Genomic DNA, 25,388 nt, shown 5'->3' on the forward strand with positions numbered 1-25,388 from the left:
AAATTAATTTTTTAAAATTGATGTAATATCATGTTACAGTGACGATAATATATATATGTATATATATATATATATATATTCGTAATAAAATTATTAAAATATTTTTATATTAAAAGTTAGTATATTTGTTCATAATTAAAGGTATTTTCGTAATTTTAGTAGATGAAATTAATGGTGTCATTTAATTGAATTTATCAATAGGAGATTATCTGAGAAAAAAATAAATTATAGAGTGCCAGGTGAAAAAAATTAAAATTATAATAGATGTAGGCAAGTTTATTATAAAATTGATTATAATTTTTGTAATTTTTATTATTTTTTAATCATTTTAATATTGATATTTTCATATCCTTCTATATATTATAGGAATCGATAAATTTACAATTTGATACAAATATCGGATATCATCCAATCCCTTGGATAACACATACCACTTTATGTGAGTTGGGTCGGGTTTAGATTGACTCACTTTGAGTTGAAAAAGAAAATTGAATAATTTTTAAATTTGCTTAGTTTTGAGTTCCAAGTAATTTTAGATTCAAATCATTAATTTTTAAAATATAATTTATTAAAATTTAAATGATTTCAAATTATTCAGATTTAGGTTTTATTATAATCAATTATTTTGATATTAAGTTGATTACGAGTTTGAATTGTTTCAAATTCATATTATACAGATTCAAATTATTAATTTTTTTAATCAAACTCTAATTGGAACTTAGGTAGAATGTAAAAATTGAAAAAAAAACTGCAAGGGTAGTTAGTATAAATATTGAATATTTCGGGGTCTTTTCGTAATTAGATCTTTTCTAAGTGGACGGCTTGGGTATTCCTTCTTCAGGTATTGTCTCCTTTTCCCCTGGTTGCCGCCGCTCTTTTGCCCTTTTGGCCAAAGATATCGTGGAGATTAATAAATGGGGTCGTTGAAGAGGAAGTCGGAAGGAGAAGAGGCATCCTCGGAGTCTCCTCAGCCGCAGAAACAACACAAGGTAGATGGCTTAGTCATGGCGGAGGAAGCCGTGGGGTGTGTACATGAAGTTTCATACCCAGATGGTTATGTTCCTTCAACTTCCCCTACAGTTCCAGCTGACACTAAACCGGCCAAGGAATTCCCTTTTATTCTCGACCCTTTTCAGTCTGAAGCTATCAAATGCCTCGATAATGGCCAATCTGTCATGGTAAACGTTCTTTTTCTTTCTTTCTCTTCTTTTGGAATTATATAAATTCCAGAAAGTACAGAAAGTGAAATTCTAATTTTAAAACAGGTGTCAGCACATACATCAGCCGGGAAAACTGTAGTAGCGTTATATGCTATTGCTATGTCTTTGCGGAATAACCAGCGGGTTATATATACTTCACCTATTAAGGCTCTCAGCAACCAAAAGTATAGAGAGTTTAAAGAAGAGTTTTCTGATGTTGGTTTGATGACTGGAGACGTTACAATTGACCCTAATGCTTCTTGCTTGGTTGGTATTTTACTTGGTATCAGTTTGATGTTTTTTTTTAGTTTATTATTTGATTTCTTAGTCTTTCCTCTGAGAGGTTGTTTGATTGCAGGTGATGACCACGGAAATCTGGCGTAGTATGCAGTATAAAGGGTCGGAGGTTGTTCGGGAGGTGGCATGGATTGTTTTTGATGAAGTGCACTACATGCGTGATCGTGAAAGAGGTGTTGTGTGGGAAGAGAGTATTGTTATGGCACCAAAGAACTCTCGGTTTGTATTTCTTTCAGCAACTGTGCCTAATGCAAAGGAATTTGCTGATTGGGTGGCAAAGGTGATTAATCCTTGCTTGAATATATTCATCAACTTTCAAGTTGAAAATAATTAATGAATGCTTATTAACCAGCATAACTTCATTAGTCTTAGTAGGCTATATATGCGACATGTGAAAGCTTGATTTTATAGCTTGGTAGTTTTGTCCTCCATAAATTGATAGTAGGAAGGTTTTCTTTGAGGAACTACAAAGAGGAGAACATTAAAAATTAAAACTACATACATCAGTCCAACTCAAGTGCTTGAGTTTAAATCTGATTATTACAGCATAATTCATTTTAAGTGCCTGTGAAGCTACTGCCTTAGCATTTTTAGTCTTCCTGTCAGTGCAACCCTTGATTATACTATTTTGATATTGAAGTGGCTAGGACCTGCCAGCATAGAGATAAAGACTGGTGTGTTTGCTTTAGCCTATGAAGAGGAGCTTTTACATTCTGACAACATTGGATTTCTTTTGGGGTTATTTTTTTAAACCTGTTCTTTTTGAAATTGTTTTGCAATTTGTTGTGATTTGGGTGAAATATGGCATGGTGAAGGACACAAATTTAAGAGCCATGCTGTATGAATTCTTCTAGTTGCAAAACATGTGAAGGATCCACCTATGAATTGTGAAAATTATACTTGTAAATGGTGATTAAATGTGTATTGGAAAGTAATGGACAAAAAAGTATAGAGGGAGCTAGACCCCTCTTGAACAACCAAGAGAATTGTATGGAAAAATAAATAAAATTCTTCGATGTTAATCCTTCAAAAAGAAATAAAAAGAAAAACAAAGATATCAAATAGCATAATAACTTTGCCTTTTCTTTTCCTTTAAAGCTTTCCTATGTGAAATATCAGCCCTAATCCTGATGGTCCCTGCTGCTGATTCTTGTGAATGGATTTTGTGCATAAGAAATGATTATGAATCCTGATGACATTATGCACATTTTTCCGAGTTGGCTGTTTTTTGAATCAAGCACATTAGATTATATTGCTAGGTGCTTCTATAAACCATTATTTTGTAGCTTGTTTAATTGTAAAAATGTCTGCTTATTTTGGTTCTATGACTGCAGGTTCACAACCAACCATGCCACATTGTTTGCACCGATTATCGACCAACACCTCTTCAGCATTATATTTTCCCTGCTGGAGGTGATGGTCTATTTTTGGTGGTAGATGAGAAAGGAAAATTTCGTGAGGATAGCTTTCAGAAAGCTTTAAATGCTCTAGTTCCTACAAGTGAGAGTAACAAGAAAAGAGATAATGGTAAATCACAGAAGGGGTTAGTGATGGGAAAAGTTAGTGAACAAAGTGACATCTTTAAGTTGGTGAAAATGATCATTCAGCGACAGTATGACCCTGTGATAATTTTCAGCTTTAGCAAAAGGGAATGTGAATTTCTTGCAATGCAGGTGGGTTTTCTTTTCTTTTTTTGGTTTTTTGGTCTTAAGGGAGGGGGGGGGGGGGGGGGGGGGGGTGACTGTAAAAGCCTTTTTGTTTTTTTCTTTTTATAAGTATATTATTGGTATGGGATATGGAAGACATGGATGGATGGCATGTCTTGTTTCCTCTTACAAATCAAACGATGCCTAACTATTAGTAGCTTTCTTTATAGTATGTTTTAAAAAGAATTGCTGCTCAGCATTATGCTATATATAATGTAATGCTGGCAAGTTAGTATTAGATGTATGCTGTCATAGTTTTTGGATTACTAACAATTCAAGTTTGGCCAAGTGGTTGTTGCTTTACCAATAAGAGTTTGCGAAGATTCATTTCCTCCTTTCATTTTCTTGTCCTTGTCCAAAAGTACTGATTTTTTTTTTTAAATATGTTATGTTCTTTAGGCAAATTCACCACTTTTTCTGTCTTTTTTTTTTTTTTACTATATCCAAAGTATGTGAGCATCTTGTTCTTTGTCTATGTTTTTAACTGTAGATGGCAAAGATGGATTTAAATGATGATGATGAGAAAGGAAACATAGAAACAATCTTTTGGAGTGCCATGGATATGCTTTCCGATGATGATAAGAAGCTACCTCAGGCAAGTTGTTGTTCCTCTTCTTCCAAATGCTTGATATGTGTATGAATGTGAACTTATACTTGTATGCACATGTATGCATGCAGATGCATGTGTATGTCTGTTTGTAGAGCTCTAATTTTATGATTATTACCTGGTTAACAAATGGAGAGTTAGTTATGTCAATCAGGATCTTGTGCCCTTTATTAGGTACTTCCGGCCATACATCCTTTAAGTTGTGAACATTTAGTCAACTGTGATTTCTTTCTTTTTGAGAATGTAGTCAACTGTGATTTAAGCTGTTGTTTCTGGGGTTTTTTTGGGTAACATTTCCTATTTCTCGAATTTTAAGTATTTAAATATTCTTTATATACTTTTTTTGTCTGGGCACTTCCAAAGTAATGGAAACAATTTGAAATTTTGTTTTCGGTTTTGATTTATATATTTATTTTTTAAATGTTGATACTAAATACTTGCCTTTTTCATTTAAAAAAAAATCAAAAGAAGAAACACTCAGAAACAAAAATAGAAAATCAAAACTGTATCAAATGGAGCCTACAGTTGCTCCTAATATTTGATGAATGTGTTTCGACATTGAGATCTACATTTTATATCTATCATTTACTTTTATTCTGAGCATGTTATGACTTGTTCTTTTGTTTTACTCAGCTTTTTGTTATGCCTTTTATCATATCCTCTTACAGGTATCAAACATGTTACCCCTTTTGAAACGTGGAATAGGTGTGCATCATTCTGGCTTGCTTCCCATTCTAAAGGAAGTGATTGAGATATTATTTCAGGAAGGGCTGATTAAGGTTCGGAGTACAAACTCAATTTTTGATTCTTTAAGTTAGTGATATATTTAAGGTTTAAGATTGGCCATAATATTATCTATAATTAAGTACTAAATTTGCCTACAGTTGTGGAATCTTCAATTATCAAATTGCATGGTTAACTATTAGTCTGCTAGCTAGGTTGTATGTGTTCCTTGCTCACATTTTGAAGTCTATTTTCCAAAATGTTTTGCTGTTATTCACTATACTATTCTTGTTTCGTGATTTTTACCTAGTTGTTCATTTGAGTGTCTGAAGTGTTTTTGTATCATATGATTTGATAGTCTGAAACTTCTCACTCTTTTTAACCTGGTCTATTTTGTTTCTTGAATTTGTCTTTGGCAAATGCTTATAGTAAGTATCTTTTTAGTATATCCGGTCATGCATATGTGCACACACAAGCATTACATCTGTGGAAAGTATGTGAATGCCTGGCCACCTTTTTGCCCTTTGTTATGTGACCTTCAATTTGATCACTTTTTTTTGAACAGACTGATTTAAATAAATATTGTGAGCCCGAGACTTCTATGCACTTTCTGAGTACTATATAATTTCAGGTCAATTTATATTGGTTCTGTATTATGTTAAACATCTCAGAACAAAATATTGCTTGTTTGGCTGTAGAAAAAAAAAATCTTTTCCTTTTTTTTTGGCTATTTCTTTTGATTCTTCTTTTGCCAAAAGTTCAAAGATTGAAACATATTTCTTCAGTGTTTGTTTGCCACAGAGACCTTCAGTATTGGGTTAAACATGCCTGCTAAAACTGTTGTGTTTACAAATGTTCGTAAATTTGATGGGGACAAGTTTAGATGGATATCTAGTGGAGAGTACATACAAATGAGTGGCCGTGCTGGTCGTCGAGGTATTGATGCACGTGGAATATGCATTCTTATGGTGGATGAAAGGATGGAACCATCTACTGCTAAAACAATGCTCAAGGGAAATGCTGATAGTTTGAACAGGTATGTTTGCTTTACCTGATGCAAAATGTTTAACTTAGTAAAAGTGGTTCTCTTGATTTAATGATACTTTGGATTAATGGTGTATTTCCAATAATTCAGTTTTACAGGTTTCATGCTGCAGAACATTCATTCATGATACTTGTTAGTTTATAATGATGTCATAACTGCAGATTTTTTTTCTTTTCCATTCGAAAAGGAACTTTGGGAGGGACTGATTTGTTTACACCAAATCAGACCATGAAAGGTTTTGTGGCCATGATTAAAAATTCCAGTTCCTGGGCTGTGTTTAGTAGGAAAGATGGAAAAGGGAAGCAATAAAGAAGTTGGGAGAGATAGAAATTGAAAGGGGAACAGACATTTTTTTTTTGCACTATTAAAAGTGAAGGTTCTCAGCATTTCTAGCTTTATTTTAACATAAACAGAACTCAGTAATGTTATGTGTAACACCTACTGACAGCAAAATTTGCATAAGTAATCCTTTGTTCTGGGGTTCTCAACTTGGAAAAGGGGAAAAACGTTCTCTGTTAGGGGAACAATCATTTTGAGGTAACATTCAGATTGTTGTAGTTGCTGGTAGCTGATATCTAGTTAGACATTCTTCTTGATAGCAACTATATCATTTTGTTGTAAATTAGGATGATGGTTAACTGCTAATAAATTAGGGTGTTAACGTCACTGGACAAAGACTGACTGGTTCAAACTTGATTTAAAGGATGCTGCAGTGGAGAAATTAAAATTCCATAATCAAAGAATTATGAATTTTCCATCCAAAAGAAAAAGAATTAAGGATTTAACTGGTGCTTTTCCATTTCATTTCAGTGCCTTCCACCTAAGCTACAATATGCTATTGAATCAATTGCGCTGTGAAGATGCTGATCCTGAAAGTATGCTTCGTAATTCGTTCTATCAGTTTCAAGCTGATCGTGCAATTCCTGACCTTGAGGTCAGTTGTTATTAGATTACAGAATTGTTTAATTTTATGTTGATCTCTTGATTATGGTTATCCGGTTTTTGAATATTGAAACTGATTTTAATATTATTTACATTATTGGTAATCAATAGCAGAGAGTAAAAATATAAGGTATCAGTTGTTCTTGGAGACAAAAAGTAATTGTTAGTTTTTAAGCCAACAAATTGCTATCCGGTGGTTAGCATTCTCTCAAAAGGCATTTACTTTTAAAGGTTCTCCATGGTTGGAGTGGAAAGGGGCTAGAAATCTAGAGGAGCAAAAAGGCAGATGGTGAAATATTCCACCTCTGGAGCTATAGAAAAGGAGCACCGTGTTAGTGCTAGTGTGTACTTTGTGTATAACCATACAAAAAAAAAAAGTGATGGGACCTAAGAAGAAAGATCATACATTTCTGTGTTGTTTTTGGATATTCTTTTAAGTGTACATTTCTAGTAACTGAAAAATCTGATTTTTTGATAACTATGAACTCTTCTCTAATGCAAACCAAAAATGCGTAAGATTTTTAAGCTATTTAACTATTTTTAGAGCTTTTCTCAATTAATCTGATGCAAGATATTATATTTTGCAGAAACAAATAAAGGTTCTGGAAGAAGAGAGGGATTCCATGATAATTGAAGAAGAAGATAGTTTGAAGAATTATTACAATCTGATTCGGCAATACAAAAGTTTGAAAAATGATGTTCGTGATATCGTGTTTTCTCCAAAGTATTGCTTACCCTATATGAAATCTGGCAGGCCAGTATGTATACAATGCATTGATGATGAAAAATCGCTATCTTTCTCCATTGAGGACTGTGTTACCTGGGGTGTTTTAATGGACTTCCATAGAGTAAAAAGTGTTGTTGAAGGTGACAACACAAGTTGATCCCTTGTAATTGTCAAACAGTGCCTTAACATTTCGAGTTAAATTAATTGCAAATATGTCAAATTCTTGATGCAGATGATGCCAGCAGAAGGCCGGAAGATGCAAGCTATGCCCTTGATATTCTTACAAGATGTGCTGTGAGCAAAGATGGTTTTGGAAAGAAAAAAATTAAGATTGTCCCTTTGAAAGAGCCTGGGGAACCGCTTGTTGTTTCTGTGCCTCTCTCTCAGGTAAATTCCCGTACTTCTTGGTTATTTACATATTCTCAGTTCAGGGGGCATGCATAATAAGTTAAAATAGTGAAATTTATGTTGTTTTTCTTTTAAAAGTATCAAAACAGTTGTAAAGATAACTTCAACAACTATGGAATCTCACAGAAGGGAAATGTCATGGCTACATGCAATGTGCATATAAAAAATGCACATCGGTCACCTGACATTCAGAGTGTACAGAACAAAAACAGGACATATTTACAAGTATCTGTATTCTGTACTCATGCATGCATTTAATGCCTATAGGCATATACCTTTTCATTTCATGTGTGTGCAGAGCCAATTACCTTCCCCCATCCTCTCGCCCCTGTCCCCCAACGTATTCAATATGCAGTATTGTAATAGAGTACCATAACTACTAATTATTAATGAGGTGAACAATCATTATCTATGTTATTTGTTTTGTTTTGTTTTTACATTGGAATTTCTGATTACAATCTTTGGACCCTTCTTGGATTTTTGGTTCCAGCTATGCAACTGATTATATTAGTATAAACAGTTAATAGGAATATGCTTCTAACTTACTTTTTGGTCTTGTTGAAACTAATCTCCATCCAGTGAAGGAAGAATTTAATTTGTTATTTTATGCCTTGAACAGGTTATCAGTCTAAGTAGTGCACGCTTGAACATACCCAAAGATCTTCTGCCATTAGAAGCTCGAGAGAATGCCTTGAAGAAGCTTTTAGAATTTATTTCTAGATATGCTAATGGGATGCCCCTGGAACCCGAAGAGATGAATGTATATGTTTAATTTTTTCTTCATGATATTTTCTGAAGAAAATATAAGATTTTGCTTTGTTCTTTCTATTCTTTTGTCTTTGGATTAATTATCAAATTATTTTGCTATTTCTCAGATACAAAGTAACTCGTACAAAAAGGCAGTCCGTAGGTTGGAGGCATTAGAGAACCTGTTTGAAAAACATGAAATTGCAAAATCCCCACTTATTGAGCAAAAGCTTAAAGTTCTGAACAGAAAGGAAGAATTGACAGCCAAGATCAGGTCAATTAAGAAAACAATGCGTTCTTCCACTGAATTGGCTTTTAAAGATGAGCTTAAGGCCAGAAAACGGGTTCTAAGGAGGCTAGGGTAAAAAGTCATTTCTCTATCATTGCTTCTCTTTTGTTGTCTAATTTTCCTTGTGTCATGGTTTCATAACTTGATAGCTCTGCTTAGCATTGAAATTTCTTTTACTCTGGAGCTCTAGTTACTGCTTTTTATTGTTTTTTCAGTCTTAGAGAACACAAGATGATCAGCAGTTATTTTCTGCAATCAAAATGAAGATCCTCAATCCTCATTTTTTTTTAATTTGGCAGAATAGGATTTGCCATTTGCAACGACTTTTTTCTAAAGCATATCTCTCTAGTCCTTTCTCAACTTCTAAAAGAATATAAATAATCAAATGTTGCTTTAATATTTATGGTTGTAAATGCTTAATGATGCCTGTAGTTTGTTATGAATTGTCTATTACATTCTCCTTTCACTCAAATTTACTCTTGGCTCAAGCTATTTAACTTAAAGCTAACTATATCCTTTTGTGGTTTTAATATTAATGGGTAATTCTTCATAACGATTAAGCTTGTTGCACAAAGACCTATTCTCCTTATATTTTTCTCTTATACTGGACATGGTTGCAGATATATTACGAATGATGATGTTGTTGAGTTGAAGGGCAAGGTTGCTTGTGAGATCAGTAGTGCTGATGAGTTGACTCTGACAGAGCTAATGTTCAGTGGGATTTTTAAGGATGTAAAGGCAGAAGAAATGGTGTCTCTGCTCTCTTGTCTTGTTTGGCAGGAGAAGCTTCAGGATGCTGCAAAGCCAAGGGAAGAACTTGAGTTGCTCTTTACACAACTACAAGATACAGCACGAAGGACTGCAAAAGTTCAACTTGAGTGCAAGGTATAGTAGAAACTTCTTCTTGCTATGCTTTTTTGTTTGTTTCCATGTTATGTTTGTAGTCTCGGTTTTGGATTTTGGAAAGCAAGCTAGATAAGATTCCTGGGAGGGTTTTGGAACTCAAGTCAGGTGAGTATAGATGTTTGGTTTTGAGTTTAAGTATAAAAATTTGAGGCCCGATGGTGTCATTTGGGTCATTATCTTTCGATATATTTGGACAAGGCCAGATGGGAGGGAGAATTGAACCCTGGACCTTGATCCTCCATTGTATGGGTATTGGGTAACAACCATTGGGCGATTGTTGGGTTGTTTTGAAGCAGGCTTTTCTTGTCATGAGGAAAATGTCTAATTATACTGGGTTGTCCTCTGTCCAACTTGGTTGTTGAGCTCAAACAAGCTCAGTTCAGAAAGAAAGGTTGCAGTTTAATTTTCTCATTTAAGATTCTGACTTAGGATGTTTAGTTATTTTAATTTGTATTTTTTATCTAAAAACCCAATTCACCCTGAATTTAGGACCATGTCAATAACAATAATTAAGAAGGCTTTCTTGTTCTCTGTGTATGGTACAGAGAACTAGATTAGAAAGCAAAGGCGGAAACAAAAAAATGTAACAAAATGTGGTTCGCAGAAGGAACTATTCCTCTTTTTCTCAGAACAGCTACCATACTAGCTTTGATTTAGGGAGCAGTTTTTCAGAAGATAGGGAACCAACACATGCCCAACTGTATCTTCCGTCCATCAGCCCAGACACCATACTGTCCGCTTAGAATTGAGACATTCTTTGATTTTGCCGTGGTAGCAGTCATAAGTGATTACAGCTGAGCTGGTGGTTTCAATGTTGTATTGCAAGAGAACTTATACTCAGACTTACAGGAAGTGTTTCTCCATTTACAGGTCCAAATTGATGTGGAAAGCTTTGTAAGTTCATTTCGACCTGATATTATGGAAGCTGTATATGCCTGGGCAAAAGGATCCAAGTTCTATGAGATTATGGAAATTACTCAGGTCTTTGAGGGCAGCTTAATCAGAGCTATCAGAAGACTTGAAGAAGTTCTTCAGCAGCTTATTTCAGCAGCCAAGTCTATTGGAGAGACAGAGCTCGAGTCAAAATTCGAAGAGGCTGTCTCTAAGATTAAAAGAGACATAGTATTTGCAGCATCTCTATACTTGTAGTTCAGTTGCGGGGCAAGGATCAAGGTAGTTCAATCAAGAAGATCATTTCTGGTGGGAAATTTTCCTTTTATTCAGTAAGCTGAGTTAAAAAGCAAATGTGAATCAAGGGGAGGGAAGATTACCTGCAAAGTGATGCCCCATGGGGCATTTTCTCGGACGATAGACGAAGATGGATGAAATTCTATGTTACGCAGTCTGCAACATTTCTTGCCTTGTAAGTTATTTCTCCCTCAACATATTTGCATGCAGCAGCCTATAACAAAAGTGTCCTAGAATTCAGAGAGAGTAAGATGCTATAACTATTCTTGACACATGATTGCTCACAATCCCTAATGTTATATTTACTCATGTACCATGCTGTACAATATTACAGTTGAGAAGTTTTTCTTTCTGCTTCAAGCTTCTTCTATGCCATTTTTGGTTGAGCTAACTTTTAGTGAATTGAGAGCATTACTTCACTACCCAATTTTGCTGATGTGATATTTTTTTATAATTAGTTGAGATTTCATGAGTCCTGAATGAAGCTATTTGATTTGGCATTTGTGGTTTAATTTTGTTCTTAATTTTCCATTGGATATTCTGTGAATTATTAAATCGAGATACGTTTCGTATATCAAAATTTTATTTTGAAGATCGAGTATTTTATTATAAAATAAAAGATAAACATTTTAAAAATTAATTGTAAATAACATGTTCTTTAATAGCATATATTTTTAAAATAAGAGATGTATTTTTGGTGTAGTTCATGCTATACTCAGTATATCATATTGTACATTCCCAAGACTTAAAAATAATATCACAATATAGTTATCTCCAAATAAGATAACTTGATTTTAAATTTAAGGATAAATTACACACTATTGCAGTGGTGTTTGAGGGACGAATGTTGAGTCTCAAGGCGATGGGGTAATGGGATTTGGAAAATAATTTTATTATATTAAGTTTTATTTTAATCTTAAGACTATTAAAATTAGTCAATTATTACTGGATTATGAAATTTTAAAAATTTTGAGAACAGGTTTCTACTATTGCCATCTTTTTTTGTCATTGCATGACTAACACATGAACATTTTTATTAATACGTGAATGATATAATAAATAGAATTTTCATAGTTTATTTTTACATAGATTTTAAATATTTTAATATTTAATATTATCAATATCTTATTATGATAAAAGTATAGTGCTCGTAAGTAAATAACTGTAGAAAAGTAGCTAAGCTTATAATTGTAATGGGAAATTATCCAAAATTTTAATTCTCCCCATTATAGAATTAATGTCTTAATTGGTTCGATGATTTCAAGGCAACCACCGAAGCCGAAGGTGTTCCATTTTTGTGTTTGACGTTGCGCGTGCCCTTCGACAGTTTCCACTGTCGTTTCCTAACTATAGATTTTCTCCACTCAATCATCATCAGCCAAGCCTGACGACAGATAATGCTATCACCTTATTGTACTTTTAGGGTTCAAGGTAAGTCAAACCCTGTTAGAACCAAAAGTCAAATCTATCAAGCGTATGTTCCTAAGTACGGCCGCACGAGATAAAACCCCAGAGGAGGACAATTTTGTACTCTTATATCCCGAGGTGCAAATCTAGGCGAAAACTTCAAAATCCGTAACGTGTCCGATTTTCGATATTCAGTCGTTAACTTCCTTTTCTTCTCTCGGTTGTCACAGCAGAGAGAGATCGACGTCCGCTACAAGCTTACTGAGCGGACTCAAAGGACTCGGTCAGACTCAAATCCCAAAGCGAAGATGGAACTCGACATGGGAACTATGGCGGAATCCATCGGGGTATCGGTGCCGGTGCTTCGATTTCTTCTATGTTTCGTGGCGACGATACCGGTGAGTTTTTCATGGCGACTTGTTCCGGGTCGACTAGCTAAACACGTTTACTCAGCATTTTCAGGAGCGTTGCTTTCCTATCTGTCATTTGGGTTCTCTTCGAATCTGCATTTCTTGGTGCCCATGGTGTTGGGTTATGCTGCAATGGTTCTTTATCGGCCCAAGTGTGGGGTTATCACATTTTTCTTGGGTTTTGGTTATTTGATTGGCTGGTAAGTGTTTTTAATTTATTTTCCATTTTCCGAATGTCGTGGGAATTTTTCTTGGTAGATTTGTTTTACATGTCATGTTTTCGTGGTTGTCATTAAGAAAGATCAGCATTTTGTTTTAAATGTTCGGTTTTTAATTCTATAAATAGAATTATTTCTATTCTAATAATCAAACATGGAAAGTTTGATAAAGAATGGAAATGTAATGTTGGACTTAGCAGATGAAGAAAGTTCGATTTAGTGTGGTCCTGCTTAATTAGGATTCTGTTTCAATTTAATTGAAATGCTTCTCTTGGCAGCCAACTGATACTTTTTTCTTGGGAAAGAAAGTCAAAACAAAAAGTTCAGGAAGGGTATTTTATGTTAGAGAGTACATTCCGTTTGCATGAATGAGAAAAATTATGAATGGATGAGAGTTTAATATCATAATCTGATGTTTGAGAAATTTAATTTAATCTCTATAAAAATTGGTGAAATATGTTAGCAATCTGGAAATCTTACACCCAATGCTTTTGCCTTTGACCTGTTGGGTCTTCACGCCAAATTGACTGACAAGATTGCATGTTTGTCTTTTTGAATACTTTAGTAGATGCATGTACATGCATCATTCCTTTGCCATCTAAGATTATAAGATGCTGAAAATCTGGGATAAGAGTATTTCTCATTCAATTGTATGTTGAAGTTTGTTTAAAAGTCCTTTTGATGCATGCATGATAATTCGGTTCTTGTAAATAATGCTTTGTTATTTCAGAATTCTTGACTATTCCTATACGTTTGTAGCCATGTATATTACATGAGCGGGGATGCTTGGAAGGAAGGAGGCATCGATGCGACTGGTAAGCATGTTTGGAATTTCTCTTTTGCATGTGAGAAGTTCTTCAAAATTTGATTACAAGGGTTTAAATTTTAAATGAATTGTAGATCTGCTATGCTTCAGTGATATGGATAAATTAGGTTAATCGTCATATTGCTGCCTTTGGTTGTGATGAACATCAACCTGTAGTTTATTGGTGTTTGTGTCGTAATATCAAATTTGTTCCCACCTTGACATTCAATTGATTTAATTGCATTTGCATTTATGCACACTATTATTCAAAGATTTTCTGTAGTTTTCTCATGAGTGCTCAAGAGTATTCTTCTTTAGCACTTTACACATGTCAGTTAATTGTGGAGCACTATCTTCTGGTATTTAGGAGCGTTGATGGTCTTGACACTGAAAGTCATTTCATGTGCGATAAATTACAATGATGGGTTGTTGAAAGAGGAAGGGTTACGTGAGGCTCAGAAGAAAAATCGATTGATTAAGTTGCCTTCATTGATTGAGTATTTTGGGTACTGCCTCTGCTGTGGCAGTCACTTTGCTGGTCCAGTTTATGAGATGAAGGACTACCTTGAGTGGACTGAAGGGAAGGGGGTAGGTTTATTATGTTTTTTGTACACCTGCATGCCTTTTCTACTCTGAAGTTACTGGTATGCAGCTTTAATAATCTTGTTACTTTTTTTCCCTTTCAAGATTTGGGCTCATTCAGATAAAAGATCTCCATCACCTTATGGGGCGACTTTCCGAGCACTTGTCCAAGCTGCTATCTGCATGGCATTGTATCTTTACCTTGTACCATATCATCCCTTGACACGTTTTACTGAACCCATATACCAAGAATGGGGATTCTGGAAGAAATTGAGTTACCAGTATATGTCTGGCTTTACAGCACGTTGGAAATATTATTTCATCTGGTCAATTTCGGAGGCCTCTATTATTATCTCTGGCCTTGGTTTCAGTGGATGGACAGAATCTTCACCCCCAAAACCGAAGTGGGATCGTGCAAAGAATGTTGACATCCTAGGGGTTGAGCTAGCAAAGAGTTCTGTTGTGTTACCACTTGTGTGGAACATACAAGTCAGCACCTGGCTTCGTCATTGTGAGTCCTTCATTTTCTATTTTTTTTTTTTTCTGTTTTTCGTTTGTTAGGTTTGCTTAAATATGATGTTGGTATATTTAAGAATATATTGCATAAAATCTTACATTTTTTGGAATTGGTTTCTGAACCTGCCTTTATTTTATCCTCTGGCTTGAAAATGTAAATTTTTTTTTGTTTTGAGGATTCTTGATGCGGTCCACTGGTAGCTTTTTTTTTTTGGTTTAGTCAAAATCTCCCTCAAAAGTTCCATTTTATGTGTAATGAGTCAACACATGTAAGAAGAAGATAAGTCAGTTCAATATGAAGTTTATATACATTTGATTACAATATGGTATGGCTATCTGATGTTTTAAAGCGACAACAGTTATTTTACTTTTTTTAGCATCAACCATCTCATTAATGTCTGTGGAAACATTATAGCAAATACAGGCTTAAGTAATAAGATATCTTGAGTGAAAATGAAACTTATACTCTGTTGGTGCAGATGTTTATGAGAGACTTATTACAAAAGGGAAGAAACCTGGGTTTTTCCAGTTGCTGGCCACACAGACTGTCAGTGCTGTTTGGCATGTAAGTCATTTTACTTGACTGAAAAGCTTTATGATGTTCACAATACTTGTCATCTTTTTTTCATTTTGGTATAAAACAAATTTATAAAAATATGATTGACAGAATTCACCCAAAATTTCCCTGGCACTTCTCTCATCAGTTCAATTTTCTTTTGTTCTCGTCCTTTCTCATTTGTTTTAGGGATTGTATCCTGGGTACATCATATTCTTTGTTCAGTCAGCTTTGATGATTGCTGGTTCAAGAGGTACTGCTTTGAGAATCCTTGTTGCTATTGGGATCTGTTATTAGCGTTTATGTTTGTTTACCTCTCCCACTTTCTTTCTGAACAGTTATTTTCCGATGGGAACAAGCTACGAATATGGCTCTTGTGAAAAAAGCATTTGTCTTGATGAACTTTGCTTACACACTCTTGGTTCTGAACTACTCTGCCGTTGGTTTTATGGTTAGTCTCTCTCTCTCTCTGAGTTTAAACCATCAGCTACTTGAAGCAGAAATTCTATAATTTTAGGGTGATGATATATGCACCCAATCAAGCCATCCTTCAGTTGGCCATGACACTGATGGATGGATGGTGCGGGATGAGCAAGAGGGATGAATAAATATATCATTTTCTATAATTTTATAGTTTTTAATATGCTTTTCTTTTGTATGGTACAGGTATTAAGCATGCATGAGACACTTGCCTCATACAGTAGTGTGTACTATATCGGAACCATCCTTCCCATAGCATTGATTCTTCTTGGTTACATTATACCCGCCAAGCCTGCCAGATCTAAAGCCCGTAAAGAACAGTGAGGCTAAAGCCGTATATTCTTCTCTTTGGAGTGAGGAAGAGCACTGGTTTCTCTGGTTAGGATGATTTGTAATGTTCTTACCACCCTGGAATTTTCTAGCAAGTTTTAATCTTATTTAGTCTTAAGTTTTGGCATAAACATGATATGGAACAACCATTTCTGAAGTCTTGCAATGTTAATTTTATGCTGGTGGCAGATTGATTCCTGTTCATATCTTTTTTTTTTCTGCTGCTTTATTCCCACTAGATGGTGTTAGCATTGGAGACAGTTTGGAAGTTTTTTGTTTTCCCCCATGTTCCTCGCTTGTGGTGTGATTATTCCCTGCTTTGCTTTTGGCTTTGGGCTGGCATTGCCATTGCTGTTGCTTTCCCAATACCATACCGTTGGCAAAGGTTCTGGTCTTACCTGAAAAGCTGAAGAACCTGTTGGTCAAAAAGTAACAACAACACTAGTTACTCGGCAGGCTGGATGTGGATCAGCAGATCAGAGAATTGTAGGCTTTCAATTTGATCACGTGTCATAATGGTCAACCTTTTTATTATTCCAACCTTTGGAATTCTGTTCCAGCTAGCCTCTCAATGGCAAAATCATACCCGGAATGTTACAGTTGGACTTAACTTGTCATTTTAATTGCAGTCATTATTCTCTTTCTAGAAAGTTAATCTCACGAGATGAGTCATTGTCAAGTAATTATTATTTTTTGATGAATAAATTAATTTGATAGAACGTGTAATATTTTTATTTAGAAATTTTAAAAAAAAATTTACTTGCATAATATAAGATTTCGTAATATTCTATTTTACTTGAATCCAAAACACTTCTGTCTTCGGGTCACGTTGATGGAATTGAATTCGAATTGACTCTTAATAACTTTGTCGTGAAATTATTATTATTTTTTAAAAAAATTCATATTTTATAAATTTATAATTTATTTTGTATTTATTCACTTTGAGATTTTATCATATAATGTTCATATTTATAAATCTTTTAAAACTTTTTTAATTAATTTATAAAATTAAATTACTCACAAGAAATAAAAATTTAAGAATCACTCAACAACAATTCAACTTACTACACTATTAAATAGATAGTATCATATCATATTGAATTGAAATGAGTGTCTTTTCAGCAGCCATTAGGCAAACAGACAGATGCCAACTGGCTGCAGATTTTTTTTTTTGGGCTAGAGCTGGCCATTTGCCATCTTCTCCTTTTCAAGATTTGTTGCTTTCCAGTTTAAAGGCAAACATCCCTTGGCCTCCCATTTGATTTCCCTTTTTTCTTCATTTTCCATTTTCATTAGATTTCAATTTAAATTTTATCAATCATCTCGATATTTTACTTCACGAGAAAAGATTATAAACTTATTATATAACATGAATCAATAAAAAAAAAATTCGTCGATTAGCTAACAGATGGGATAGTAATTATTTTGATATTGTATTAAATTTTTAAAAATATTTTTAATTTAAGGTTCAATAATTGTGTAGGAAAATTATTAGATAGATTCCTGTCTCAGATTTTACTTCCAAACTCAAATTAACACCAAATTGTTGGTTGCTGTTTACATATCCAAAACAAGAAAGGTCATTAAGAACAAGAGTGCAGACCAAAAAGATCAATCCCATAACAAACTCATGTTATCAAAAAGAACAAGAAGGTATGGCTTGTATCGGTTTTTATAGCATCGTAAATTTATCACAAATCCACATTTTTAATTTAAAAAATATATTGAAATAGAAGAATGTTTCTATTTATAAGTTCAAAACTTATTTATTTTTTACTAAAATGATTTGCGTGACAAAAATATTGTATAAAAGGAACGTATCCATTCTATTTCATGTTTTTCAAAATAATTTTTTTACAATCATAATAAAATATTTCTGTTATGCTGAAACAATAAATATGTAAAATCGTAAATAAAAAACAATTTTATACAGGCAAACATAACATTTTATTACTATGTAAGATTATAATTAACGGGAGTAATTTACCAAAGAATTTCTTTTATGAAATATTCATTTTCATCCAAAATAAAACAAAGAATGAAATGACTCTAAATGCATTGCACTCCTCATAAACTCTTTATGTATTTGAGAAAATGGAATACATTAAGGGGAAAAATCTATGAATTTGGTATGTAAGTAAATGTTTGGAAACGTAAGAAATATATGAAAAGCCAACGTTTCCTTGTTTGGCCCCTCTTAACTTGAGCTAATCTCCAAGGATACAGGATTTTTATTTTGTTTCTTTATATAGTTAGATTCTTCTGTTCACATTCTTCCTTGGGTGGCCATTGCTTTTCCTCTCATGTTCTCTTCTCTACCCTTTTGTTTCCCTTCTCTCCTCATTGCTTCTGTGAGGAGAAAATAGCCTTCTGTTTTTTTTCTCTTTACGATCATTTACATGCAATTGTTTGCTTGTAAAATGACCAAGTCAAAGCCTAAACCTTTCCTGTTTGAAGCAACAGTCTGAGGAGATCTAATGTTCTTGCTTCTCTTTCTGGACTGCCTCTAAGTCGAGGGAAGACTAAGAAATATCTCCAGTTTGGTTTCTTGGCATTTATTGCACAGGCAGTACTTTTATTGTCTTACAAGCTTGGATGGTTTGATGATGAATTCAAAGGTTAAAGGGGAGTGTTCAATGCCTGACAAGAAACATGTTGGCGGTGCCAGTGAAGGCAGTGTGAATCCTAAGGAGTGGGAAGTTAGGCCAGGAGGAATGTTGGTTCAGAAGCGGGATTGGAGTTCCAATCAGAGTTCTGTTCCAATTCCCACCATTAGGGTCAGAGTGAAACATGGCTCTACGTATCATGAAATTCGTGTTAGTTCTCAAGCAAGCTTTGGTAATTGGAATTCTTTGAACCCTTTTCTTTGCTATATCTAAATGACTTTGAATGTTCAGGTTTTGCAGTGAAAGAGTATAGGGTATTGATTTGTTTTTGGTTTGTAGGGGAATTGAAGAAGATGCTGGCAGATCATACCGGATTGCATCCCTTGGATCAGAAGCTGATATACAGAAAAAAGGAGAGAGATTCAAAGGCATTTTTAGATGTTGCAAGAGTGAAAGATGGATCAAAAATGGTGTTGGTTGAAGACATTGCAAGCAAAGAGAGAAGGTGTCTTGAGATGCTAAAAATTGCTAAGATGGAAAAGTCTTCCAAATCTTTATTACAAATTGGCTTGGAAGTAGACAAATTTGCTGAGCAGGTCATTCTCTCTGAAACATCATCTGCCTGTTTTGCCACTTCTTTTACCACAATTTTTCTGGGATATATTGATAGAGATTTTGTTATGAACATTGTTCTTTCATTGCAACTGGTTAGGTTAAAGCTTTGGAGACAACAGTTACTAGAGGCAGCAAAGTTCAGCAGATGGATGTGGATCATTTGACTGGACTTTTGATGACAAGTTTAGTTAAATTGGATGAACTGGCTGTCATTGGAGACTTGAAATCCCAAAAGACAATTCTGGTTTGCTGGCATTTGTGATTAGCTCATTACCTTTTAAACTTAATTTGTTTCAGTTCCATTAATCACTTTTTCTTTTGATCTTTCTTGAAGGAAAGGAAATTGCAAAAGCAGGTTGAAACTCTTGATGCCATGAAGTTGCCGAACACAATGCCAAGAAGCAAAGGAGACAAAATCCCAGTGAAGCAACATGAGCAATCAATAGGGAAAGGGCCTATAGCAGCACAAAAAGAGCAAACACAAGAGAAGCAGAAGAGTTTACTAGCGCAAATGCCCATGCTGCAGCAAACACAAAGGCAATCTGAACAGTCAGTTGTCTTCACAACAAAATGGGAAACTTTTGACTAACATTGGTGGCAGAAAATTCCAGTTTCAATGCTGCTTTGAGATGGCGATTCCTTGAGTAAATCCATATGATGAGAGATTATACAGATAGCTAGAATGATATGGCTTTCTCTTCTTTGTTGGACAATAAAATTTGATCTTATCCTCACAATGTCGGTTTGCATCTTTCACTTTTGTCCTTGTTAGAGAATTGGTTCTTTGCAAATTGTACATAGAAAATGAGGAAAAGTGGGGGAAGAGCCTTGGGGGGGTTAGGGATGGAGATTGAAGGCTTTGTTAAAGCAGCTGTTCCATGTTCTGTCTCCCTTTTCTGAGGATTGGGACCACAAAAGCCAATCGATCTCACCCTTAAGTTCAATAGCAATTAATGAGAAATGAATGATCTTTCTGGCATGGGACCAGCAGGCCTATCAATTCAAACTTCTTAATCATATATGTTTAGCCTGTTCTACATGCAAGAGATTGATCAATGAACAAGTTTGCTTTGGTCATCTAAAAATCCTTTTTCCTTGTGAGGCTGAAAGAATAGGGAAACAAATACTAAAAAGACCAAGACCATTAGGAAATGATATAAAGTAATCATACCAGAACCATTGAAAGTTAGGTTTGAGTTTGACTTTGGAGGGCAAGACAACTAAGAAAGACTGAAATATTACTTCAATAATGTTTTATATATGCACAGTGGCACTCATAAATTAAAGTGTAGTTGAGCCTTGAAAGATTCAATATAACTCATATTGGCCAGACTACTTGTATTTGGTAAGTGTTAGATTTATGTGAATTATAGTCTGTATCTAGACAGAAGGAATAAAACAGATTAGGTTGCTTGATTGCAAGTGGCCAGACAATAATCCTTGCAAGATTATAGAATTGCATCATTCCCTGTCTGATGTGGATAATCTTTACCTCAAAATTTGTCACACTGCACATTATCTGAGGCTGGATATTGGAAGGGAGAAAAAGGATTGATTTTGAAAGAATTCTAATGTTAAATTCAGATAACATGATAAATAACTATCATAAGGAAGAACCAACAAGGAATCCAATGAGTTCTATACAGGGAAACCAAAAAGATTTGAGCCCCAAAGATTTGAAGTTGTCAAGAAAAATATCTGCTGCCATGATTTGATGTGTTTTGTATAGGCAGGATTGTGCATGTATCAGTCATGGGAAGTTTATAGTTGTCTGATTTTTGTATAGCAGATTTTTGTGGGTAGCTATGAGTAAGATTTGGTGAATATACCTGCCTTTTCTGCCCAGGTATAGCCCACAAATCACTGGTTCTTTACTGATGTTTTTTTTTAAGGGGATTTTTCCATCCTCCTTTGCAATGAAACTCCAATCTTTCAAAAAAAAAAGAAAAATATCTGCTGCTGCTTCTTGATTAGCTTTGGAGTAAAGGAACAAGAACAGGGAAAGCTTGCTCCTTTTCCTTCCATTCTTCCTTTCTGGCAAATTCTTCTGATAACATTGGAGTTTCCCTCAGCTTGTTAGTCAGACTATCACTTTCTAAATATGGTTTTGCAGGAAAGCAAAATCAGTTCATTCCACTTGGGAAATGAATTACATGTGGGAATCCTGATACTCTTGGGAGAAAGTTTAACTTCAAACACAAACAGTTCACCAGGAAGGTGGGACTGTTGCATTTAAAGTAAAGTTGCCTACTTCTTACACTTGGCAGTGCTGCTTTAAATTGCCATGACACATCTGCCTCTTTACTTATAGAAACACCAAAACTTGATTGAGATATATCATTTCTCGATCTGCAACAACAAGCACAAAAGCATTTGATAAAGCCTGAGATCCTTCCTACCGGTCCATTAGCTTTGGAGTGAAGACACAACAATGGGGCCAGGCCATTTTTATTCCTTAAATTTTCTATCTTTCATTTTTCCTTGTAGGCGATAGCTAGGCAAAGACAAAGAAGCACGAGCGAAAGTTGGTCCTTGCGTTAAGGATTCATGTTTCCAACCAAAGGACATTATGTTAGATGAAGGAATGTTATTATTTATTAGGCCAATTTAATCGTGCAATGCCTTGGCCCGAGTTTATCGCTGACTTGGTATTTATTATAAAAAGTATCCCGTCAGTGAAGAGTTAGGTTATTTTGATATTACTTGTCATAAGCTCATGTTTTTAACTCTAAAGACTCTTATTTATAAGTCCAAGATCCATCCTGTCTGATATTAACATGAGATCCGTTACATTTGAATTTGATAAGGATGTCGCACTAGTTCTTTCTCCTGTCGATTTCCGATAAGGCCATGCGAATAAATGGAAAACGTATAAGCTAGCCTAGCACCCACAAAATTTAGAAATTTGGTGTCTTCAATGAACATCTGACATCAAATAGGGGACCTAGAAGCTCAAATAGCAGTGGCCATTATCAAGCTTCTGTAACACAAATAAAGATATAACAAAAGCATGCTCATAATTAAGGAGTGAAAACTTGTACTTCCAAAGAGACATAAAGATACAACACTTGGACGATTATTAATTTTCAAAAAACCGTAATGGGATACTAATTTTTATAAGCAAAGGAGAGCTTTTGTTTTCATCTTAATTTTTTTTTGATTAATTGTTGATTATGTTTTGGTGAAAAACCTCAAATCTATACATATAGAACTGATAAAAGGTAGATGAAGCTTGATGACACGGCTAAAATTTCAGGGAGAGACAGCAAGGAAGCTGTTGGACAGAATGGGAAGACAGGAAGGAGCCTCTTCTTAAGAACTGGTCATTCAAGAAATTACTACTAAGGCTTGACTGCAGTGCATCAAACTGAAGAAATGGGTGGGAATTCGGAAATTGTCAAATCCGCCACAATAAGCTATCACGAAATTGCTGATGATAATCATATGGTTTTCCATTAGCTGGTCTGATTTCTGACAATTTTCTTGAGCCAAATAATGATATAATCAGACACTATAATAATTTATATTCACTGTAAGTACATCAAATATAAATATATCTTTTTTCTTGTTTGTTGCATATTATGATGAAACTGTAATTAGAATGAATTCTTCATATGTAAATAGATAATAGAAGAATTGATTGCAAAGATGTAAAATGCTTTAGAATATTATTATATAAGTTTAGCCAATCACTTAATTCTCATAAAATTCAAACATCTCACATTGTCAAAATACTTAAAAGGTGAAAGTTTTATATATGAAAACACTCTATGAGCTTGTTGCAAGTAATGAAAACAGAGTGGGTTCACGCGCACACAAAGTTAAGTCAAATCTTAAGAAATGTTTCACAATATTTCAAGTGAAATTTTCGTAAATTATTGGATATTGTCCGTAATTTAAGGGAAAAAGTCATTGGAAACTTGGTGTGATTGGCAAGAAAGAAAAGAAGAAACTTTCTCAGGTCATTGGTTTTTCCAACAGGGCAGAGAAGTACCACTTATTCTTGTCAACTCCACGATCAAGTTTCTGCCCCGAATTCCACCTTAGTTTCTTAAATCCAATTCGACCCAACATTGGAACATAGGTTTGGTTCAGCTGTGAGCCCTGGCAGAAGAAATGGTCAAGCCAGAAGAGGCCCCCTGGCCTCAACACTCTGTAAATGTCATACAAGGTGAGCTCAAGCATGGCATCAGGGATCCAGGTGCTCAAAACATGCATTGAATGCACAATATCTAGTGTGTTGTCAAAGAATGGAAGCCTCTGCGAAACACTAACATGGATTGGGATCAAGCCCCTGGATGCAATAAAACTATTAAAGGGTCCATCAAGATTCATTGAGCTAGTGATGATGGTGATGTTCCTCTCTGTCATCCTTGCAGCAAAAGTGCCACTCCCACCTCCAATGTCAAGCCCAATTCTGATAGTCCCAGGAGGCTTTGTTTGCAGAACTTGATCGATTCCATAATCTAGTCCTCTTCGTAGAGCCACCGTCTTTTTTCTCTGCCCCGCAAGTCGAAGCAGTCCTTGCAGTCAAAGTGCCCTGGAAACTTGTTGCAGTTAATCAGGCAGTGGTAGCTTTTGCAGGTGTAGGGATCGCAAACTATATGCTGGAATCAGACGGAATTACCCACAGGCTATCTGGAAATGGTGTTGGCTCCACATAACCAACTGGAGATTTGGGATGGCATCTCCGGCGAGGGAGTGGTTCACACCCTTTGAGCATAAGCTTTTGAGCAAAAGCATCATCTACCGGGCATTCCCCACCGATGTCATACGTCATGTACTGAGCCAGCTCCTCTTGAAACCTCAAGCAGCCTGCTCCAACAGGCGAATAGATCTCATCGGATCCCATCCTTGGCGAGTACCCTAATGGAAGCTTCTGAGGGAGAATCGCAAGCCTGAGTTCATCAGACATAGCAGCAATGCTGCCAAAATCATCACTGACCTTCATAGCTTCACTTGGTTTCTCGACCGAAGGCTTTCGTTCACGGGTCAGCTCAATAAGCAGGGCCTGTACAAGCAAGTTGGTGGAGTTGATCTTGTGGTGTAACTCAGCAATGAGAGAGTAGCTGGCAAGGAGTTGGGCCTTGGTAGAGTTGAGCTCTCGCAACAGAGACGTGGAGTCCTGAAGGAGATGAGGGAGGTGGCTGGAGTGCGTTGATAAGCTGAAAGGGTCACTGAAGATGTAGACAGAGAGCAGGTTTGTAACAATGACAAGCGCAATCATCTTGAGCTTGTAATGGTTGCGATGGGGCATTAAAAGCACTTTGCTTTCTTGGGTTGTCTTCCCCTTCATTTCCCATGCTTCTTTGTTTCATGCAAATTTGATTCTTTGCAGACCGGTCAGGTTAGATTGGGGAAGGAAAGAGAAACCGAGAGAAGATCATGGTAATTAAATGCATGCAAATTAGCGCAGAACGAGGCAAGGCTTCACGTTCTGATGGAACTTCGCTCACTGTGATTCGCCGAAGGCGGCGTTAAAAGTATGATGGTTTCTAATGGGCGCTCACGTGCCATTGCAGCGGCGCCGATCTTTAGAACTCCATATCCTTATTGCTAATACATTCTATATTATCTAATGTATCATGGAGGTATAATATCCACACACTATTAAACTATAAAAAAATAAAAATTAATAAATTTTAAAATTAGAATTTAAAAAATGAATATGAAAGAGATTTTATATTTTCATGTACTCTTTAAAGTTACTAATAGAGTAATTCTTTTGGTTATACTTATTAATTTTAATCAAATTAATACTTAAAAGGATAAAAAGAAATTATACTATTAAATTTAAGCTGGTGTTACACTTGTAGTTTGCATTGATTAGAGTTTGGGTTGGGGCAAGCTCCAATTGGCAAGTCAATCTGCACAAAAGTTCTTCAGACTATATTACAAGTGCTTCAGTCTCCTAGTTTATCCATTGCCAAGTAATACTCTTATGGAAATGACTATGTGGTAATGACAGTGGATATCTGTAGTCATTTTCTCACCTTCTGGATAGCTGTAGCAAAGTCTGATTCAACTTCAACTCTACTGCTGCTGCTCTACTAATCAAGATGCCGAGATGCATACGTCA

General features: G+C 35.2%; 4 protein-coding genes and 1 pseudogene across 5 annotated transcripts; 3 read left to right on the top strand and 2 right to left on the bottom strand.

Annotated features, from left to right (window-relative positions):
- Window positions 1-847: 847 nt before the first annotated feature.
- Window positions 848-11,186, top strand: MTR4 (RNA helicase, ATP-dependent, SK12/DOB1 protein). The gene is made up of 14 exons (XM_021442399.2): window positions 848-1,178; window positions 1,266-1,466; window positions 1,558-1,776; window positions 2,831-3,169; window positions 3,693-3,797; window positions 4,478-4,588; window positions 5,318-5,568; window positions 6,388-6,511; window positions 7,107-7,386; window positions 7,479-7,633; window positions 8,274-8,414; window positions 8,530-8,762; window positions 9,311-9,575; window positions 10,467-11,186. Exons 1-14 carry the CDS (start codon window positions 915-917, stop codon window positions 10,743-10,745), a joined length of 2,967 nt encoding a protein of 988 aa, XP_021298074.1. The 5' UTR covers window positions 848-914; the 3' UTR covers window positions 10,746-11,186.
- Window positions 11,187-12,088: 902 nt separating this feature from the next.
- On the top strand, window positions 12,089-16,807 carry LOC110427038 (lysophospholipid acyltransferase 1-like). 2 transcript variants are annotated; one of them, XR_002446229.2, is made up of 10 exons: window positions 12,089-12,329; window positions 12,422-12,801; window positions 13,579-13,634; window positions 13,992-14,212; window positions 14,312-14,717; window positions 15,202-15,287; window positions 15,468-15,531; window positions 15,617-15,729; window positions 15,945-16,149; window positions 16,328-16,807. XR_002446229.2 is itself a non-coding variant. In XM_021442400.2 (9 exons), the coding sequence occupies exons 1-9, from the start codon at window positions 12,261-12,263 to the stop codon at window positions 16,080-16,082; spliced, it is 1,533 nt and encodes a 510-aa protein (XP_021298075.1). In that variant the 5' UTR covers window positions 12,090-12,260; the 3' UTR covers window positions 16,083-16,286. The 2 variants fall into 2 exon arrangements, 1 of the variants encoding a protein (XP_021298075.1); XM_021442400.2 differs by lacking the exon at window positions 16,328-16,807 and having other exon boundaries at window positions 12,090-12,329; window positions 15,945-16,286.
- Window positions 16,808-18,278: 1,471 nt separating this feature from the next.
- LOC110427138 (BAG family molecular chaperone regulator 1-like) lies at window positions 18,279-20,288 on the top strand. The gene is made up of 4 exons (XM_021442561.2): window positions 18,279-18,926; window positions 19,034-19,290; window positions 19,407-19,553; window positions 19,644-20,288. Exons 1-4 carry the CDS (start codon window positions 18,692-18,694, stop codon window positions 19,896-19,898), a joined length of 894 nt encoding a protein of 297 aa, XP_021298236.1. The 5' UTR covers window positions 18,279-18,691; the 3' UTR covers window positions 19,899-20,288.
- A 2,830-nt stretch (window positions 20,289-23,118) lies between these two features.
- Window positions 23,119-23,680, bottom strand: LOC149526411 (putative methyltransferase At1g29790 pseudogene; annotated as a pseudogene).
- Window positions 23,681-23,775: 95 nt separating this feature from the next.
- Window positions 23,776-24,657, bottom strand: LOC149526412 (uncharacterized). The gene is given in 2 exon segments (XM_089785442.1): window positions 23,776-23,913; window positions 23,916-24,657. Coding segments are annotated over 2 exon segments (828 nt in total). The 5' UTR covers window positions 24,606-24,657.
- Between the last annotated feature and the right edge of the window lie 731 nt (window positions 24,658-25,388).

This window comes from Theobroma umbraticum, unplaced genomic scaffold (assembly GCF_002168275.2).
Source record: "Theobroma umbraticum cultivar Fairchild unplaced genomic scaffold, ASM216827v3 scaffold_228.0, whole genome shotgun sequence".
NCBI classification, from domain to species: domain Eukaryota; kingdom Viridiplantae; phylum Streptophyta; class Magnoliopsida; order Malvales; family Malvaceae; genus Theobroma; species Theobroma umbraticum.

Excerpts from the sequence above, each read along its gene's own strand:
- MTR4 (XM_021442399.2), top strand. The coding sequence starts at position 915 with ATGGGGTCGTTGAAGAGGAAGTCGGAAGGAGAAGAGGCATCCTCGGAG. Across the intron at positions 3,170-3,692 it reads GTGAATTTCTTGCAATGCAG|ATGGCAAAGATGGATTTAAA; the intron begins GTGGGTTTTCTT and ends TTTTAACTGTAG. Across the intron at positions 9,576-10,466 it reads AAGTTCAACTTGAGTGCAAG|GTCCAAATTGATGTGGAAAG; the intron begins GTATAGTAGAAA and ends CTCCATTTACAG.
- LOC110427038 (XM_021442400.2), top strand. The coding sequence starts at position 12,261 with ATGTTCCTAAGTACGGCCGCACGAGATAAAACCCCAGAGGAGGACAAT. Across the intron at positions 15,288-15,467 it reads CTGTCAGTGCTGTTTGGCAT|GGATTGTATCCTGGGTACAT; the intron begins GTAAGTCATTTT and ends CATTTGTTTTAG. Across the intron at positions 15,532-15,616 it reads GATGATTGCTGGTTCAAGAG|TTATTTTCCGATGGGAACAA; the intron begins GTACTGCTTTGA and ends CTTTCTGAACAG.
- LOC110427138 (XM_021442561.2), top strand. The coding sequence starts at position 18,692 with ATGATGAATTCAAAGGTTAAAGGGGAGTGTTCAATGCCTGACAAGAAA. Across the intron at positions 19,291-19,406 it reads TAGACAAATTTGCTGAGCAG|GTTAAAGCTTTGGAGACAAC; the intron begins GTCATTCTCTCT and ends GCAACTGGTTAG. Across the intron at positions 19,554-19,643 it reads AATCCCAAAAGACAATTCTG|GAAAGGAAATTGCAAAAGCA; the intron begins GTTTGCTGGCAT and ends TCTTTCTTGAAG.